Genomic DNA, 16,406 nt, shown 5'->3' with positions numbered 1-16,406 from the left:
TTTGTTTAGATATGTGGAGAATAGCTACTGAACAGAGTCACCGGAGTCAGCTAACAAACTTTTAACAGAATAAGACATTTATTTAACAAGTAAAGATGAACTATATTACAATACTCCTTTACCCACAACTATACCTTTAGAGACATATACAGATTTGTAAAGATAACACAAGTTACAAAAGCAATCTTATACTCTGATGTTTGCAGTAAGTACACAGTTCATGTAAACCAATAAATGAAGTGTGGTCAGACACACCACACTCTGAAACCAAGTGACAGATGCTACCCCAGACAGATGCTATGGATCTCTCATTTCGCCCGAGATGCTTGTCACACCGTGAGCCAACTAGTCTCGCTGAACTCCGTCTCTCACATGAGGGTTTCCAATCTCCACTCTAAGAACTCACTTTGGAATCTTCTCCCAAACCAACGCTTTCTCTCAATTGCCTTCCGCAAGGGTTTACACCTCCAGGATTTTGAATTCTCCTTTTGATGTTCCTCTCTCCTGGGTCACCACATGCATTCAAGCTGTCTTCCATGCACTCTCTCTCTCTCACTGACTCAGCCAGCAGTACACCACTGCTTCGCACACTCATAGCAAAATGTTACAGGCCTTCAGCTGTCTCTTTGGACCTTCTGGCCTCTCACAAGCCTTTATATCACTTTAAATCTGCTTCTTGCAACAGCATTCATCTCTTTAAGCTTGAAGCCTTTCTCTGCTCCTCACTCGTAACTTCACTTAACAGGGACTTTTCCAGGTTCCTGTCCTTCCTTTGACAAGATGGTCTTCTTGGGACTTTCTCCTGTTCCACTCCCCTGGATTTAGCAACTTCCCTCTTTGGCTTGGGACTTGCTATCTGTCCCTTTTGCTCTAGTCTCTCTCTGGCAGCTACTTTCAACTAACTTTAGCTTGGACTGGCTATCTGCTCCTTCTACAATGCTTCTGCCTGGCAGCTCTCCCATCTGAACTCAAAATTACTGTTTCTTTAGAGAGAATGTGCGACTGAGAGTGAGAGACGGTGAGTGTGCGTGAGAGTGAGTGTGTTCTGGGCCCATTGCTAGGCAACAGCATAGTTTTTTTTTCTCCTCTCCTTTGCTTAACTTCTTTAGGAGTCATAAAACTCATTAGAAATGCAGGCACCTTTTAAAGTGAAACTAAAACTCAACTTGACCTTTTCTTAACACACGAAGACAGAAATACAATTCAAACTTAAACTTTAAAGCTAAAACTCATTCCTAACACCCACAAATACAACTTACTTAAACTATCTCTATTTCCTAACCTTTTCTTTAAGTTGGCAGAATCAGTCATATACAAATGAACAAAAAAGACCACAAATGATATGCTATTATTGTCTCTTTATACCTGGAGAAGATATTCATACTTTTTAAGAACTGGGCCAACTGCTACTCATTCTTTTTCTCTGCTCTCCAATAATATTTACCATTCGAACATGGGAGTAACAATACTGTCACCTTTAATTTATTATACTTCGCTACTGTTCAGAAGGAAGAAGGAAAAACTAAATACATGTATACAAAGCTGTTTGGATAAGGAATGGAGTACTAACTATTGCAATCAGTTAAGAATTCCATTAACAAGGAAACAAGCCTCCTTTCATTTAACTATACAAGGCAAAAGTCAACCGGATAGCAAATAATAAAGAACCAGTGCATTCTCCAAAAGACTAGTACAGGCATTAAGAGCCATCCTCTTATTTTTCAAATACTTAATGAAGAGGCCCAAACCAAAAGGTTCTTTTAAAGGTTCATGTGGATTCAAGTAAATGATTGTTTTAAAGAATGTTAGTCTGAGTTATTTTGTTTTAAGCTTTATCATACTTTTTCATTTTTCTAATGTTAACACATTTGAAACAAGCGCATCAGGCAATTTCATTGTTTTGATGTAAATCTCTTTTTACAACAAATCAGATACATCTTGTTAAAAAGGTCAACAGGAAACTTTTCAGAAGTCTGGTAAATCTTGTTAAAATTAAAACCTATGACTTTTTATAATGATTTATCAGAATTTCTAAAGGTTTCAACGTATATCTCTTTTTAAAATTATTTATCTGACTTCAAAATATGCATGAAAATGGATCTGATTGAAATTATTGTACTTATTTTAAAATATTTACCTTTTAAAAGGTTGTTAAATGAATCATTTCAAACAAATCCAATTTAATCCTTTGGCCCAATGCCTTTTCACTTAAGCAGCCTGATTTATCCAGTTTTTGTGATGCAGCGAGTGGAAGACAAGCCTGTAACTGCCTGCCATTTTCACTTGTGCTATACAGTGCGACTGGGTCTCACTGTAGTTGATGCCAAGGGGGAATCCTCCCTCCTTCAAATTAAAATCTTCGCCATGGGTTTCATGGTAAGTAGGTGCATAGATTGATTTGACACTGTGCCAACAACAACAAAGTCCAACTCCTTGTTTTCTCTTCAGTTCTGAGCACAGATTTAAACACATGTTAGGTGGGTCACTAAGATTACCTCCTTCCTCTGGAACTTCGTTTGCTTAAGACCCAACCACAACCCCCGAGGATACTGAAAACTTCGCTCAAGCGCAAATAACTTCTCAGGTATCAAATACACCAACAATTTTTTCACTGGCCTTCCCATCTGCACCATTCACAACTTCAGATATTCAAGACTCTGCGTAGAAGGGGACAGTTGTCACGAAGTCCCCTACACTCAGTCTTCATTAAATTCCACTGTACTCGAAAAAAAAAAGCCTCACTTTTAAATCATCCCAATCTACTTAGAAAGGACTGGTATTTATCTGGCACTTCTCACATCTCAAATGCTTCACAGCCAATAAAATATGACTGAAACATAGTCACTAATTTAAGAAGCGCAGCAGCCAATCCGCACACAGTAAGGCACACAACCAGCAACGTAATGAGCAGATAATCTGTTGTAATAATGTTGGCTGAGGGTTAAAGATTGTTCAGGACAGAGAAGAATACTCCTCAGCTATCCCTCAGAACAAAGCTATGTCTTTTTTACATCCACCTGGAGGGCAGAGGGAACTTTACTTTGACATGTCACTTGAAAGATGGAACCTCCCGAGCGCGAGGAGAGCGGCGGAGACACAGGATAAAATTGAAAAAGTGACGTCACAAGAAAGCTGTGACCTGATTGGTTGGTAGGAAATCTGCACCAAATTTGAAAAAAAACACTGCAAAGCTAATTAATAAATTAATTAACTAAGTAGAGATGGCTGGGCAGGTGATGTGCTGTAGCTGTATGATGTGGGAGCTGGCAGATCCCATTGCGAGCCGCAGTGACCATATCTGCAGCAAGTGTTGGTTGCTGGAGGAACTCTGGCTCAGAATTGATGAGCTGGAGTCCAAGTTCCGGATGCTGCAGCACATCCGGGAGGGGGAGAGTTACCTGGGTGCTTTGTTTCAGGAGGCAGTTACACCCGGTAGATTAAGTACCTCAAATTCAGTCAGTGGTCAGGGTCAGCAGGGTGTGACTGCAAGTGAGGCAGGTAGAGGGATCCTGTGTTCAGGAACAGAGGAGCCTCAGCTCTTGACCTTGTCCAACAGGTACTGTGTGGATGAGGAACAGGGCTGTAGGGAGGATGAGCCAGCTGACCACTGCATCGTGGCACAAGAGGCCATTCAAGAGGGGGGAGCAAAAAGACACGTGGTAGTTGAAGGGGATTCTATAATTAGGAGAATTGATAGCAACCTTTGTAAGCAGGATCAAGAGGCCCGCATGGTACACTGCCTGCCCGGTGCCAGGGTGAGGGACATCTCTGATTGGCTTGAAAGGATTTTGGAGAGGGTGGGGGAGGTTCCAGTTGTTGTGGTCCACATTGGGACAAATAACATAGGTAAGACTAGGAAAGAGGAACTGTTTGGGGATTGTCAGGAACTAGGAACTAAATTAAAGAACAGGTCCTCAAGGGTTATAATCTCCAGATTACTACCCGAGCCACACGCAAATTGGCATAGGGACGCGAGAATAAGGGAAGTAAACACGTGGCTAAAGGAGTGGTGCGGGAAAGAGGAATTCCATTTCGTGGAGCACTGGCATCAGTATTGGAACAGGAGGGATCTGTACCATTGGGACGGTCTCCACCTGAACCGATATGGGACCAATGTTCTAGTGAAAAGGGTAAATAGGGTGGTCAACAGGACTTTAAACTAGAAAGTGGGGGGGAAGGGAAGGGAAAACTTCAAGAAGTATGACTAATGGGAAACAAAGCAGCAGGTTAGCATGTGGGGGGGTGGATTCAACTTCATGGAAAATTATGAAAAAACTGAAAAGGAAGGAGAGCCCAGGAGAGGCTATTAAAGTCTCCAGAACACAAAATAGGACAGAGTGTTTGGATAGGGCTAGGAATCTAACTTCAAGCACATCAGATAAAGGGATGACAATGAGAAAGGGGACAGGAAATACAGGACTGAAGGTGTTGTATCTGAGTGCATGCAGTATATGAAATAAGGTAAATGAGCTTGTGGCGCAGATTGTAATTGGCAGGTATGATATGGTGCGCATCACAGAGACATGGTTGCAAGGGGATCAGGACTGGGAGCTAAATATCCAAGGATATACATCCTATCGAAAAGATAGGCAGGTTGGCAGAGGGGGTGGGGTTGCTTTGTTAGTAAGAAAATAAATTAAATCGATAGCAAGAAATGACGTAGGGTCAGATGATGTAGAATCTGTGTGGGTAGAGTTGAGGAACCGCAAAGGTAAAAAAAACCATAATGGGAGTTATGTACAGGCCTCCGAACAGTAGTCAGGATGTGGGTCACAAGATACACCAGGAGATAGGAAAGGCGTGTTAAAAAGGCAAGGTTACAGTGATCATGGGGGATTTCAATATGCAGGTAGACTAGGAAAATCAGGTTGGTGGTGGATCCCAAGAACAGGAATTTGTGGAATGTCTACAAGATGGCTTTTTAGAGCAGCTTGTGGTGGAGCCCACTAGGGAACAGGCAATTCTAGATTTAGTGATGTGTAATGAGGCAGATTTGAGAAGGGAGCTTAAGGTGAAGGAACCCTTAGGAGGAAGTGACCATAATATGATAGAATTTACCCTCCAATTTGAGAGGCAAAAGCTGGAATCAGATGTAACGGTATTACAGTTGAATAAAGGTAACTACAGAGGCATGAGGGAGGAACTGGCCAGAATTGACTGGGAGATGAACCTAGCAGGAAAGACAGTAGAACAGCAATGGCAGGAGTTTCTGGGAGTAATTTGGGACACAGCAAAAATTCATCCCTAGGAAGATGAAGCACACTAAAGGGAGGACGAGGCAACCATGGCTGACAAGGGAAGTCATGGACAGCATAAAAGCTAAAGAGAAACCATACAATGCGGCGAAGAGCAATGGGAAGCCAGGGAATTGAGAAGCCTACAAAGACCAACAGAGGACAACTATAAAAGAAATAAGGAGGGAGAAGATTAAATATGAGGGTAAACTAGTCTGTAATATAAAAGAAGATTGCAAGGGCTTTTTTTTTTTAGATATATAAAGGGTAAGAGAGGCAAAAGTGGACATTGGGCCGCTGGAAAATGATGCTGGAGAAGTAATAATGGGAAACAAAGAAATGGCAGAGAAACTGAATAGGTACTTTGTGTTAGTCTTCAAGGAGGAAGACATGAGTAACATCCCCAAAATTCAAGAGAGTCAGGGGGCAGAGGTGAGTATGGTGGCCATTACCAAGGAGAAGGTGCTAGGAAAACTGAAAGGTCTGAAGGTGGATAAATCACTTGGACCAGATGGATTACACCCTAGAGTTCTGAAGGAGATAGCTGAAAAGATAGTGGAGGCGTTAGTGGTGATCTTTCAGGAATCACTCGAGTTAGGGAGGGTCCCATAGGACTGGAAAATCGCTAACGTAATCCCCCTGTTTAAGAAGGGAGTGAGGCAAAAGACAGGAAATTACAGGCTGATTAGCCTGACCTCGGTCGTTGGTAAGATTTTAGAGTCCATTATTAAGGATGAGATTTCAGAATACTTGGAAGTGCATGCTGAAATAGGGCAAAGTCAGCATGGTTTCATCAAGGGGAGGTCATGCCTGACAAATCTGTTAGAATTCTTTGAGGAGGTAACGAGTAAGTTAGACAAAGGAGAGCCAATGGATGTTGTCTACTTGGACTTCCAGAAGGCCTTTGACAAGGTGCCACACAGGAGGCTGCTCAGTAAGATAAGAGCCCATGGTCTTAGAGGATAGGTACTAGCATGGATAGAAGATTGGCTGTCTGGCAGGAGGCAGAGAGTGGGGATAAGGGGGTCCTTCTCAGGATGGCGGCCGGTGACTAGTGGAGTCCCGCAAGGGTCAGTGTTGGGACTACAACTTTTCACTTTATGCATTAAAGATCTAGATGAAGGAACTGAGGGCATTCTGGCTAAGTTTGCAGATGATACAAAGATAGGTGGAGGGACAGGTAGTATTGAGGAGGCGGGGAGGCTGCAGAAGGATTTAGACAGGTTAGGAGAATGGGCAAAGAAGTGACAGATGGAATACAATGTGGGGAAGTGTGAGGTTATGCACTTTGGTAGGAAGAATAGAGGCATAGACTATTTTATAAATGGGAAGAGAATTCAGAAATCTGGAGTGCAAAGGGACTTGGGAGTCCTAGTCCAGGATTCTCTTAAGGTTAACTTGCAGGTTGAGTCTGTAGTTAGGAAGGCAAGTGCAATGTTGGCATTTATTTCGAGAGGACTAGAATATAAAAGCAGGGATGTGCTGCTGAGGCTTTATTAGGCTCTGGTCAGACCACATTTAGAATATTGTGAGCAATTTTGGGCCCCGTATCTCAGGAAGGATGTGCTGGCTCTGGAGAGGGTCCAGAGGAGATTCACGAGAACGATCCCAGGAATGAAAGGCTTAACATATGAGGAATGGTTGAGGACTCTGGGTCTATACTCGATGGAGTTTAGAAGGATGTGGGGGGGGGGGTGGATCTGATTGAAACTTACAGAATACTGAAAGGCCTGGATAGAGTGGACGTGGGGAAGATGTTTCCATTAGTAGGAGAGACTAGGACCCAAGGGCACAGCCTCAGAGTAAAGGGAAGACCTTTTAGAACAGGGATGAGGAGAAACATCTTTAGCCAGAGAGAGATGAATCTATGGAATTCATTGCTACAGAAGGCTGTGGAGGCCAGGTCATTGAGTGTATTTAAGACCGAGATAGATAGGTTCTTGATTGGTAAGGGGATCAAAGGTTACGGGGAGAAGGCGGGAGAATGGGGTTGAGAAACTTATTAGCCATTATTGAATGGCGGAGCAGACTCGATGGGCCGGATGGCTTAATTTCTGCTCCTATGTCTTATGGCTTATGGTCTCGCAAAAATACAGCACTCCCAGCTGTAGTACTGACGGACAAGAGTGCTACCACAGGTCGTCTTTCCAACCAGCTTCCTCTACTCATCTTGCTTATACCTCTATGCATCTGTTCCATCACTGGGGCTGGATCCTTCAGCTATTAAAAGCCATCGCCTGAAACATTTCTTCTCATTACCTCTCTTTAAAAACGTGCTACAAACATCTCCAAAACCATGGCTTTGACCTCTCCCCTCACATCCCTTCAATTCCTGCAAGGTATTCTTTCACCCAAGGACCACCATTCATGCCATTCGTTGTAGAATACATATAATAGTTATGTTCATTTGTACTGATAATATGGACAATCTTTTCACAACTGCTGAGAAGTTTTCTAACAACTTACAGTCTTTCAGGTTGAAGTCGTTGGGAGCTTTGGCAGACCACAGCCTCATGGTGTTGACAGTGTTGTTCTTGAATCCTGGCACTGGAGTGTCATAGGGCATGGCCAGGACAACCTGTTTTCATTAACACAAGGTCATTATTTGGCACATGGGACTCCTCACCAGCAGCAAAGATGCAATATTTTGCTTAGGAACGAGAGTAAGAGAGTAAGTGGTTCAACCTTTGAACTTGCTCTGCCTTTCAATTGGATCATGGCTGGTCTTCTCAACTCCATTTATCCTCCATTGCTCTATATATCTTCACACTCTTACCTAACAAAACTCTATCAATTTCAGCCTTGAAACTCCAATTGCCTCCCAGCATTTACAACCTTTTGGGGCAAAGAATTCCAGATTTCCACTGCATCTTGCAGATCACCTCTATCTTCTAAACTCAAGGGAATTGGAGTCATATCTGGAGCCTGTCCATGCAATTTAACCCTCTAAGCCTCAATATTCTGATGTATCTGCACTGAGTACCCTGCAAAGTCAATATATCTTTCTGAAGGTAGTGCCCAGAACTGAATACAGTATTCCAGGTGGAGTCTGACCAAGGGTCTGTATAATGGCAGCACTTTATATTCCAGCCCCTTTGAGATAAAGGTTAACATTCCTTTTTATACTACTTGGGAATTGGCCAATGGTAGAACATTATTTTGCTTTTTCATGATGTAATTCTTTATGTACTATATCTTTTCCCTGAACCATCAATTAATGACAAAACTGCTTCCCCTTCAGACTTTCAAGGCTTAGTTACCTATGTCAGGTATGAATGTCTTTAAAGCACTTCAACAGACTGACTGAGTGTAAACAGGTTGCTAGCACTACCATCTTTTGTTGGCAGGAATTAAGTGTTTTTCTCCTTTGAGCCCCATATGTTGTACCATAGAATGACAGGTTATAGATTTGTGGGGATGAAATTCATTTCCCCATCGCTTTCTCTCATCAACTTCTCTGGTGGCACATAAAGACCATTCATGTGACAGAAGCACAAGCACAAACTGGTATCTTACCACTCCACACCACTCTCTCCCTCCCCAATGCATTGTACCCTTTCCAGCAGAAGCCATCTTAAAGAAACAATCATCCTAAAAGTGCAGTGGATGCAGACTCCATAGCAATTTTCAAAAGGGAATTAGATAAGTGCTTGAAAAGGAAAAAAAATTGCAAAATTATGGGGAGAAAAACTGGCAAATTGAGACTAACTAGATAGTTCTTTCAGACAGCTGACACAGGAGTGATGAGCTTTTCCTGTGCTGTTTGATTCTACGAATACTGTTTTCACACTTTTTCCACAAAAGGGTGGTAAAAATCCAGAAATCTCCCCCAGGCCCCCAAAAAAAAGTGAAGGTTTGAGGAGCTGAAATGATCAATTCCTGTTGCTCTTAGAGAAAGTTCCTAGGTTGGTACACAGTCAGCTGGTTTGATGGTCTGACTGCACATCCCTACACATTGCAGGTTAAGCGGTACATACCTGGGTATTAACCCATCTGACGCCATCTGCTGCATGCTCGACCCGCCCATAGAAATGAACAGGGAGCATGTATTCCGGCCGTGCCTTTTCCCAAGGGTTACCATAGCGCAGCCAATCATCAGCTTCTTCTATCTTTAAATAAATAAAAGTAAATAAAACAATAAACAGAGTGTAATGCTTACAATTTATCTCCTGATTTTTTTTTGTTTTCTCAAGACCTTCAATTTTCAATCATTCAGAAAAAAGACTAAAATGAATGCAACAATATAAAAAAGTGCAAATGTTTATTTTTGTGACAAAACTGAGATAAGGGTATAAAAGGAGTGGATTACATAGGTTATATCACACAGAAACAGGCCACTCAACTCAACCAGTACCAACATTTATGCTCTACTGGAGCCTCTTCCCTTCTTTCCTAATCTAAATCTATCATAACCTTATATTCTCTTCTCCCTCATATGCTTGTCTTGCTTCCCCTTAAATTCATCTATACCAGTGCTTTGCAAAGCTTTTCCCACTATGACCCATTTTAATGCTTGAAAATTGATATGACCCCAGACTGAAAACAGAGAAGGGAGGAGGGGTTGGGGAGAGTGTTGTTGATGGGTCCAGAATGTGAACAATTCGGTCCCTTTGGTGAGATTTGTTAAGAGAGAGTTATGCATTAGGCAGAAAAGGCCACAGCTCACAATTGGATGGTTCTACGCATCAGCTTGACCAGACTTGGCCCATGGGACTGCCCTAAGGAAAGCTGTGATGAAATTTTCATGCAGCAGTGCAGGAGTTTGGGATTTCAGTACCCTCTGCGCATACAATTTTTCTCGAATTCTCTTACGGGAGACAAATAGTTTCCCTGGAAAATGGCAATAATGGGCAATTCCAAATGTTTGTGCAGGGTTTGCACTGAGCGCCTGCCGACCATACGACAGGAATTTCTGAGAATTGTGCCAAAATTCTCCTTCAGTGTCCTACATCATTTTAGATAAGATGGGGAGATATTTCAAACGGCAAGGTAGGAAACTATGAAACACTTAAAACACTGCAGCCCAAAAATTTAGTGATCCAGAGGAGATCTCCTGCATAAGCATCAGACAAGAAATGGGAGTAAGACCTGTTGAGCCTGCTCCACCATTCATTACGATCATAGCTGATCTTCAGTTTCAACTCCTTTCCCACCCAATCCCTATATCCCTCGATTCCCTGAGAGACCAAAAATCTATCTACCCCAGCCCTAAATGTATCTAAAGACGAAGGATACAAAGATTCACCCCCCACCTCCCCCTACTTTGTGAAGTAATTTCTCCTCATCTCCAGCCACCATAAATCAGCTGCAGCATACAATACAGTCATTTATGCTGTTTCTCTGAATCACTTAAATTTTATATTGATCAAAACCAGATAGCTACCAATCAATGCCCGGTGTACCAAAATATCATCAGCAATGCCGATCTTTACCATGTTTCATTTATACTGCGAAGCGTCTTGTTGTAATTCAGTAACCAAAGTCGACAGCAATTTTGGAGAAGGGCAAATTAGCCTGTTGCAGAATTTAAAGACTTGCAGGTGCTTCAAACAGGAGTGCAAGCACAAAATTACAATTTACTGCATTCAAACGAGCATGGGTTTGTAGAAAAATAATCATGGATACCTACCATTTTGCAGCCTCATTTGGAGGCAGCAATCAGGCCTCAGAACCACTTTTGATTAGGCTATGCCCACTAGACCAAGGCAAGAACTAGAGGCTAGGAGCCGAACCAAAGAGAGTCCTGAGTCCCTACCTCACAGTTGCCATTGCTGTCTTGGAGTTCACAACCTCAAACGCTCATCCCATGACTCCACTGGGTGTCGCGGCCCACAGTTTGGGAATCCCTGGTCTACTCTCAGATCTTTGTAAATGCATCGTGCAAATGGTAGATTTGAGTACCAGCTGTGGCTCAGTGGTAGCACTTTCTCACCTCTGGGACAGAAGTTTTGGGTCAAAGCTCACTCCAGAGAAATGAGCAAAGTCCTGGCTAATATTTATTCCTCAAACAACATCACTGGCCTTTATCACATGGCTGTTTGTGGTGCCTCGTTATGCATCAAACTGGCCAATGCCAGTTAAAAGTACATCATCTACTTTATACCTCCCAGCACTGGATTTTAATAAGGGACTAGGATGGCGGTGGGGTGGGTTAAATTGGATAACTACCAAGAACGGATGCAGAGATTGCAATGTGTGATTAATCCGCACCCATTCACTGCAATGCAGATGGGATGCTAATTTGAACTTCATTTCCATGATAAATGTTGTGCTGTGGAAGAATCAATAATGACTTGTTAGTTGTACATTAATTGTAAGCCAACTGAATTGTTGGGTGAGCAGGTGTATGTTTGTAGTGTATACATCAATGCCTGTAGAAGTGTGTAAAGATTGGCTCTAGTTCCATCTTTCACCAACTAGCTTTCTGGAGTATAGCATGACTGACCACAGGAGAGTGTTTTCAAAAGCTACATTAGAGCTCTTAGTGGGGGAGATTACTTCTTGTCCCTAACTACTACATTTTAATGACCTGTATGCATGAATCCCTGAAACACTTTGGACCTCCACAATTCATAACTTTTCACTCAGATCTATCCTGCTTTCATCTAAAATGGATGACCTCACACTTAACCTGCATTGAAATCCACCAACCACAATTTTGCCCACTCTCAATCTATCAACCTCTGTAATTTTATGCTAACTACACCAGCCATCTTTCTGTCATTGGCAAACTTGGATATATGGTTCTCCATTTTGTGATATAAGCTAAAGTTAATAGTGGAGGCCCCAGCAGATATACTTGTGGGACACCACTAATCCCCTCTTTCCAATTAAAGTGCATATCCATTAACCCTACACTATGTCTTGTTTCACCTGACCAGTCTCTTAATCAGCTCAATAATTTTCTTAAATTTCATGAGCTTTAATTTTAGCTGCTAGAAGTCAGTCTGCAATATTAATTGAATACCAATTAGGTTTTGGTTGTATTCATGTGATGTGTGTTAATTGAGGACTCACCTGTGCCTCATGCATTTAGGAACAGAATGAAAGAAGGATTTTTGGTTGGAGGTGTATACGCAATGTGTTTCTCTATATATAAAAAAGGCCAAAAGATTAGACTTCAGTGTTCTATCCTTCACCAGCTGACTACCCGAGTTCTAACACACAAGATAGAGTCTGTTAGTTGTGGAGTGGTCCAACAGCAATAACAAATATGCTTGTTTTTGACTCTTTTGTTCAATAGATCATTAGGGAATTTAATCATTCCAGCAAACTCACCTGCCAGCCATTATGTATCTTCTGATTAAAAATACCAAATTCATAGCGAATTCCATAGCCATATGCTGCCAAACCCAGTGTGGCCAATGAATCAAGGAAACAGGCTAAATACAAGAATAAAAATAATAAGCAAAAGTGCCAGCATTGGTTTATTGGTATGTTCATTTTTCAATGATAGGTTACCATGTTACAAATGAAGGGGTAGAGTCTAGTGCTGGCTTTTAGAGTGCAATTTGTCTGAAATTGGTCAACCCAGCGCAAATAGTTCGAAGAATTTGAAGCGCAAATTACACACGATGCAATTGGAGTTCGTGTGGTGTTTCGAGCTGGTTTAGAAAAAAAAATTGTGCTGGAAGTTGGCCCTACCCACAAAACTGACCACATCCCCAGCTCAAATTAATTACCATAGAGTGTTTCTGCCAATTAAATCCTCTTTGGGCCTTTGAGAAGGCTCTTAAAAATAAGAACGTTTTTAGTCACAAAGACGCCAACATTTACATTTTAATAATTTAAAATAAAATTAGGAAACTGACAACTGTGTGTCAATGAAACGAGTAAAATTGCTCTGTTCTTTTTAAGTTATTTTAAATCAGTTTACTTGTGGACTAGACACAATCAAATCTAGGGTAGAAATTCATCTAGGGCTCCCAAAACGGACGACAGTAGATCAGCCACCTTTTATACACAGCATTAATTTTTGATTCCATTGTAGCCAATAGAATTACATCAGGTGCTGCAGATAGCAGGTGGCCAACCCGATACCTCCCATTTTGTGCCACCGCTTTAAATAAATTTCTACCCCATTATTTCTAACGATAGGCCTATTTCCAGCTGTAATAAATGAAACTGCACCAAGTTACCACTCAAATACATCAACGAATATTTTATAATGTAAGCAAACAAATTATATTCTAAAACACTGCCTGGTTGCACTGCTTCATAGAAGATTTTATGTCCAGCGACAAATAAATTAGTTTGGGCAGAACTTTATACCACAATTTCATTTTGGGAAACTAGCATACTTTGGAGCGCAACTGTAACCAAACAGAAACTCTGCCCCAAGGTGTCAGCTCCAGCTCATCAGTGCTCTGGCATTCGAGTCAGAAGATCAGCCATGCTTGTATTGAATAGGGGGCAGGCTCAAAGGGCTGAATGGTCCACTCTTGCTTCTACTTCTTAAATGATTGTGGGTTCAAGTCCTGCTCCACCAAACAAAATCTAAGCTGATACACCCAGTGCACTACTGAGGGAGTGCTCCTGTTTCAGGTGATGCCATTTTTCTGATGAGATGGTAAACCAAGGCTAGGCCTGATCTCTCATGTGGAAGTGAGAGAGCCCGGGCACTATTTTGAGGAAAAGCAGTTGAGTTCTCTCCAATCTTCTCAATTTATTTATTTCTCAACAAAAGTCACTAAAACAAGATTATCACTTTGCCGTTTGTGAAAGATGCTGTGTGAAAATTGGCCATTACATTTCCTACGTCATAACCGTGGCTTTACTTCAAAGGCATTCAATTGGCTGCGAAACATTTTGGGATATGCTGATGCCATTAAAGGCACATTCTAAATGCAAACTTTTCTTTCTACTTACAATGGTGCATTTATGGGTCATTAAAAGAAAACAGGATAAAAATGAAGACTAAATGCAAGTAGCAAAAAAGTGTCAATGAATTATTTTCATGGCGAGATGCCACTTGGACAAGGTAAAAGATCGGGGACTTGGACAGGCTACCTGATCCCTGCGGAATAGCAAAATCCCACAAATGGCAATCAAATCAATAAGCAGGTAATCTGCTTGTTGGCAATGTTTATTGAGAACAGAACGTGGCTAAGAGACTAAGAGAACTCCCAGTAGTAGTATTTAATTTCTGAGTCAGAAGGTTGTGAATCCAAATCCTGCTCTAGCAAGGGCTTCAACACAAAATCTAGGCTGACACTCCAGAGCAGTACTGAGAGTGTGCCATGCTGGTGAAGGTGCCATTTTTATTTCAGATAAGACATTAAATGAAGGCTCCATCTGACCTTTAGGCTGGAGGCAAGAGATTCCACAGCACTATTTTGAAGAAAAGCAGTAATTCTCCAGGAGTTCAGGTCCAATATTTATCCCTCAACAAACATCTAAGCTGTCCCCAACATACCCCCAAATGATCTAGTAATTTATTACATTGTGGCTTGTGGGGCCTTACTACGTGGAAATTTGCTGCTGCAACACTTCAAAAAAAGTACTTAATTGACCGAAGAATGCTTCAGGACAGCCTGAGGTTGTGAAAGCTACTATACATACGCAATTTCTTCCTTTATTTTTTTCAACGATGAATCAGGAGAACTGCAGAAAGTAGCTACTGTTAGGCTGTCCCAATCAGCAGTTAGAAAGGATGTTAAAAAAGGCCCATTTCAGAGCTATTAAAAAGCTTACTCTGCTTTTAAGCCACTCTCATTTGCTCCTTGGGATCAAGACTTGTACAAATTGCTACCAACTGGAAGCGAGACAGGAGGTAGGCACATTGATGACATGTCATGCAATCCCAGATCTCCCACAGTGAGTCACAATATTAATGCAAACTCCACAGTGAGTGTGAACACAGGTCTCAGAAGTTTATCTGCACAAACGTGAGGAGACCAGAGGAAGGAATAGAATTCAAATAGCTCCCTCTCAAACTAAATTCTAAAACATTTTGTTATGTGCATGCACAAACGTTGGAAATAGATCTTACGAACTCCTGTCAAATGAGAACTTTAACTACCTGCCAGTCGACCAAGACCTCCGTTGCCAAGTCCAGCGTCTTCTTCAATTTCTTCCAGTTCTTCAATGTCTAAACCCAGCTAGAAGTTGGAGGAACGAGAAATAAAAGTTTCACCAAATAAGGATTAAATATTTAATCTTTGCTATAAAGAAACTCCCCCTTCCCTGCTAATACCAAAGCAAAATATTGCAGATGCTGGAAATCTGAAATAAAGACATAAAATACTCAATAGGTCAGGCAACATCTGTGGAGAGCAACAGAGTTAATGTTTTAGGTGATGACCACTCATCAGAACTATTCCAGCATGTTTTATTTTTGTGCCCCTTTTCCTGTTCACTTTGAGTTACAATTGGCGCAAGGGTAAAAGTAACCTTTCGCCTGCCCAGCTTTTCTCTGACCAAATATTTTTAAAAAACAAGAACAGTGCAGAGACACAATTTCGTTACTACAGATCAAAGATGATATTGTGCATTTTTCTATTTCCTCTATTCATAAGCCTGAATTTTTCAGATAGCAGGGTTTCTCCTCCTGCCATCACATTCCCACCGACTCAAGATCCCCGCAGCCATTTCACCCTAGGATGAGTGTTAAGTGGCTTCAGGTGGGACTTCCGGCCCTCACTCAGGAGAGAAAGCCCCGCCTTAGAGAGCTGCCAGCCAATGAGATTGCAATGGACTGAAGAATAAGTGCACCAACATGCCTAAGCCCAAGTCCTGGGAACAGAGGACAAAGTAAGTTTAAGGGGTCCCAGGGTGAGGAGGGTAGGGAAGACTTAGGGGGTGCAAACAGGGCCATCAGGGTGTCAGGAAAAAGCTGGGGCAGCACCTGCAGTTAGAAGGAGGCTTCTGATAGAGGTGTACCTCCCCTTATACACCACATAAGGAAGCTATTCGGTTCATCATGCCTAAGTTGACTCTTTGATGGGGAGATTTAATAGAGGTGCTGAAAGTTACAAAGAGAATAGATGGGGAGAAACTGTTTCTACTGATGGGGAGCATGGGGAGAGATGGGCAGCAACCGGAGGGCACAGATCTTATATAATTGGGAAAAGAAACAAGGGGGAGATTAGGAGAATTTTGTTTTTCTTAAAATGCAGCACTTTTTTAAAAATCTGGAACATGCTGCCTGAAAGGGTAGCGGAAGCTGATTCA

The 16,406-nt window shown here is 41.8% G+C and overlaps 1 protein-coding gene across 1 annotated transcript in view; it reads right to left on the bottom strand.

Annotated features, from left to right (window-relative positions):
- The window catches only part of pygb (phosphorylase, glycogen; brain), a 116,438-nt gene that overhangs the window by 80,977 nt on the left and 19,055 nt on the right, over window positions 1–16,406 (bottom strand). Inside the window, exons 3-6 of the mRNA XM_041214438.1 lie at window positions 15,256–15,334; window positions 12,513–12,616; window positions 9,212–9,343; window positions 7,701–7,812 (exon numbers count right to left, since the gene is read on the bottom strand). Of these exons, the coding sequence (XP_041070372.1) occupies window positions 7,701–7,812; window positions 9,212–9,343; window positions 12,513–12,616; window positions 15,256–15,334 (427 nt within the window). The remainder of the gene's footprint in view (window positions 1–7,700; window positions 7,813–9,211; window positions 9,344–12,512; window positions 12,617–15,255; window positions 15,335–16,406) is intronic.

This window comes from Carcharodon carcharias, chromosome 2, assembly GCF_017639515.1.
Source record: "Carcharodon carcharias isolate sCarCar2 chromosome 2, sCarCar2.pri, whole genome shotgun sequence".
In the NCBI taxonomy this organism is placed as follows: Eukaryota; Metazoa; Chordata; class Chondrichthyes; order Lamniformes; family Lamnidae; genus Carcharodon; species Carcharodon carcharias.
This window is presented reverse-complemented; position numbering and strand designations above follow the sequence as displayed.